This window comes from Sodiomyces alkalinus (assembly GCF_003711515.1).
Source record: "Sodiomyces alkalinus F11 unplaced genomic scaffold SODALscaffold_2, whole genome shotgun sequence".
NCBI lineage: Eukaryota > Fungi > Ascomycota > Sordariomycetes > Glomerellales > Plectosphaerellaceae > Sodiomyces > Sodiomyces alkalinus.
Window position 1 is genome coordinate 427,162 of NW_021167080.1, and position 3,299 is coordinate 430,460.

The 3,299-nt window shown below is 48.9% G+C and overlaps 2 protein-coding genes across 2 annotated transcripts; one reads left to right on the top strand and one right to left on the bottom strand.

The window, feature by feature from the left end:
• Nucleotides 1-461: 461 nt before the first annotated feature.
• On the top strand, nt 462-944 carry SODALDRAFT_271225 (hypothetical protein; the record flags this gene model as incomplete). Its single annotated transcript, XM_028607759.1, has 1 exon — nt 462-944. One exon carries the CDS (start codon nt 462-464, stop codon nt 942-944), a length of 483 nt encoding a protein of 160 aa, XP_028467959.1.
• SODALDRAFT_342679 (alcohol dehydrogenase GroES-like domain-containing protein) lies at nt 812-2,784 on the bottom strand. Its single transcript, XM_028613100.1, has 8 exons — nt 2,454-2,784; nt 2,342-2,396; nt 2,124-2,270; nt 1,500-2,064; nt 1,419-1,447; nt 1,265-1,357; nt 992-1,176; nt 812-905 (listed from the first exon to the last, which is right to left on the bottom strand). Exons 1-7 carry the CDS (start codon nt 2,539-2,541, stop codon nt 1,080-1,082), a joined length of 1,074 nt encoding a protein of 357 aa, XP_028467960.1. The 5' UTR covers nt 2,542-2,784; the 3' UTR covers nt 812-905; nt 992-1,079.
• Between the last annotated feature and the right edge of the window lie 515 nt (nt 2,785-3,299).

Sequence of the window (3,299 nt, forward strand, 5' to 3'; positions counted from 1 at the left end):
ATAGGCACCTAATACCTAGGTAGGCGTGATAGATATACGGGAACGGCTATAGTAAAAATAGCTAGAGGAAGTCTGGATAGAATATTTAGAGGACGTAGAGGATAAATTTTAGGGCGGTTATAGCGAAGAGATTACATAGCCGGTATACCTATTATATCTACTAGTTATGAATAGCTTTAATCGCCTAACTAACGTTTAGGGCTATTAGAGGGTGTGTTGAATAGACTATGGCCTGTTCGTGGTTTTTACGGTTACGTAATAGGCCGGATTACCGAGATTATAATCCGGGTAGACACCTGCAGAATCTTCACCACTAATATTACGGTGGCAGGAATTCTCTAACGGTCGGACAGAGTTATAAAACACACATAACTAAATCAATTTTGACCGTTTTTGTGACGATTTTGACTACGCTTTATCTGACACCCCGCTGGATATCAAATATCGTCATCAGAACCAAAATGCAGGATCGAACCTATGAACATCTCGCTGCTCTTGTAGTCACCAATCTTGTCCATCAGCATGGCTGGACTGAGATTAAATCACATCCGGTCGGCGGCGAAGACTGCACCGCACCTCGGAGACTGATCATCACCGGCCTCCCCCAACGAAGACTTTACATCCACCCCGACGAGCAGGTCGAGGCGCTGGAGGACGGATATGCATCCGAGCATCAACATATACAGGAACCCGAGTTCGAATGGGTTCTTCCTCTCCACATCACAGAGTCGGTAACGTTGGGCACATTCTCAACATTGTTCGACTCTATCAGCGTTCTGCCTCGTCCTGTCGAGTCACATGCCCACCAAGCAAGCCATGGCGATACGCGTGACTGGAGATGCTCAGCACGTCACAAAAGATGCCTGATTGCTCTACTGCACGATGACTCCACCGTGTCGTACTACCTAATGCATGACGGCATTGTTAAACCACGGCAGAACTAAAGACACTTTCATGACCAAGAATTGTGAGCAAAACCAAAGTCACCAACCTGTATCCCAGAATACCTGCCCCAGAGCGAAAGCTACTCGGAGCGGCTTTCATCATGGACATATGCCATATCGAGTGACCCAGTGAACCTAGGGGGTGAAAATCACCTTCTGGGCCTTCATCTCGTTGAACATCTGGTATCCCTCGACAGCACTGGAAAGCGGCATGATCCTATCGAACATGAAGCTATTGGGCGGTGTTAGGTCTTGGAAATGAACCGTGTTCTTAGTGTTGTCGACAAGAGAGGTTAAAGAGTCTCAGAATCGGGGCTGACCTCAGGGCATCTTGCTTGGTTTCCAGCAGGGCAAGTGACGCGGAGAATATAGACCGTACAGGGCAACGACCCATCTGCAGACGAAGGTTTTTTCTTCAACACCATGTGTCAGCCCGAACAATGGCAAGCAAGCCATTGGTAATGTTCTGCTCACCCATATGCCTCTGCAGCAGTGAATGGTATCTACGGCCTCGGTTAGTTTATCCATGAAGTCGGAGCGAGCGACTGCACCTGCCTCTCCATTATGGACCCCGATGCTATACAGCACGCCGAATGGTCTCACGAGTTCGAAAGCAGTACGCAAGGCCTGGCTGGAGCCGACCACTTCAATAACTATATCTGCACCGCGACCATCGGTCACGTCTTTGATGTGTGACTCTAGACGTGACCCCTCAACCTGGAAATTGAGTCCTCTGGCGCCAAGTGTCTCGGCTAGGTCGAGGCGACTTTGTACACTGTCAATTGCGAAGAGTTGTCGAGGGCCAAACTCAAGAGCTGATATAATGGCGCACAATCCAACTGGCCCGCATCCGATGACAGCCACTGTGGGTGGGTGCGACTTCTCGGTTTCTTCGAGCATGCGAAACGCTGTGGCTGCCCCGAAATACCCAGTTGGCCAGATATCGGCCATCAAGATAAGGGCGGCATCCGAGAGAGAAAGGAGAGCCTTGACGACAGTCCCATCGGTCCAAGGAACTCGCACATACTCTGCTTGCGCTCCATCCAACGTCGACGACCCGAAAAGAACGCTGTGCACACACCGAGACGACTGACCATTCCGGCAAAAGAAGCACTCGGAACTGGAGATGCAAAGCCCTGGTTAATACGTATCCGGGTTATTCTCCCAGTCCGTACGTACCAGGAAACCGTGAATGGGGCAATGATCTTGTCGCCAATTTGGACCGATTGGACGCTCCGTCCCTTTTCCACCACCGTGCCTGTGAACTCGTGCCCCATGATGAAGTCAGATCCTCCAGCCTCGTGTCCCCGGAATAAGTGCAACTCGCTAGGTGGAGAAAAGCAGTCAGTTTAAGACGTCATGGATAAGGGATGCATGGGAAAATCGGGTTGTCGAACGAGCCACAGAGACCAGCGGCATCTACTTTGACGATAACATCCCGCTTATCTTGAACTACAGCAGCCATCAGTAGATGCGTGAGGATGAATGTAACTACAGGGACACACTGACTGGTAGGGATCGGCCTTCTTTGTAAAGAAACCTTTCCCGGACTATCAAAGACAACAGCTAACATCGTGGACGGAGGAGGCGAGGACATGTTGACTCAACGAGAGGGAACGAGAGTCGACTCGAAGAGTCTGCACATGGGATCAGAAGCGGCAAGGGAATCTTTTTCAGGCCGATAGTTATATATGCGCTTATTACGTAGTATACGAATGCTTTCACCTCTTGTCTTGTCGGGAAATAAGTGTGGGTGGATTAACATGAGAAGACCCTCAGCCCGAAGTGCAGAATAATGTCGGACAGGCCGTAAGATTGACGGTCACGTTGTCGCACGTCACATAGCACTTGGATGATCAACTTAGTAGAGCAGAAATCTCGTGTGTGTATTGTGTTAAGTTACATCTGGGAGAGTCTCTCATGCCCTTAATTAGGGTGGTGAAGACTCTGTTATGGGTACTATATCATTTAGATCCTATCCGGTCTTTTCCGGTATCCGCCCCTGTTATATCCTGATACCCGAGGTCCCCGATATCCGAAGCCCTTAGTTATAGCGTGGATCCCCCCTGGATCCCCTATAGACCACGTTATAGTCCGTGCGCCTATACGATACACTCCCATAGTTAAGGTGGGTCTTCCTAGGTTAACTAACTAATCAGAGGCTTCGGTTTAAACCAAACGCTCTTAACTTTTCTATCGTAACATTAATAGTTAGGGGAAAACGCCCTCGTATAAGGGATCTAAATCCGCCCTATTTAACTGTTTAATTTAAATATATCTTAATTAGTTCCTCGATCCTGATTAGCCGGATCTGCTTAATCGGATCTATATCCATCGGATCTTCTACGCCCTCGG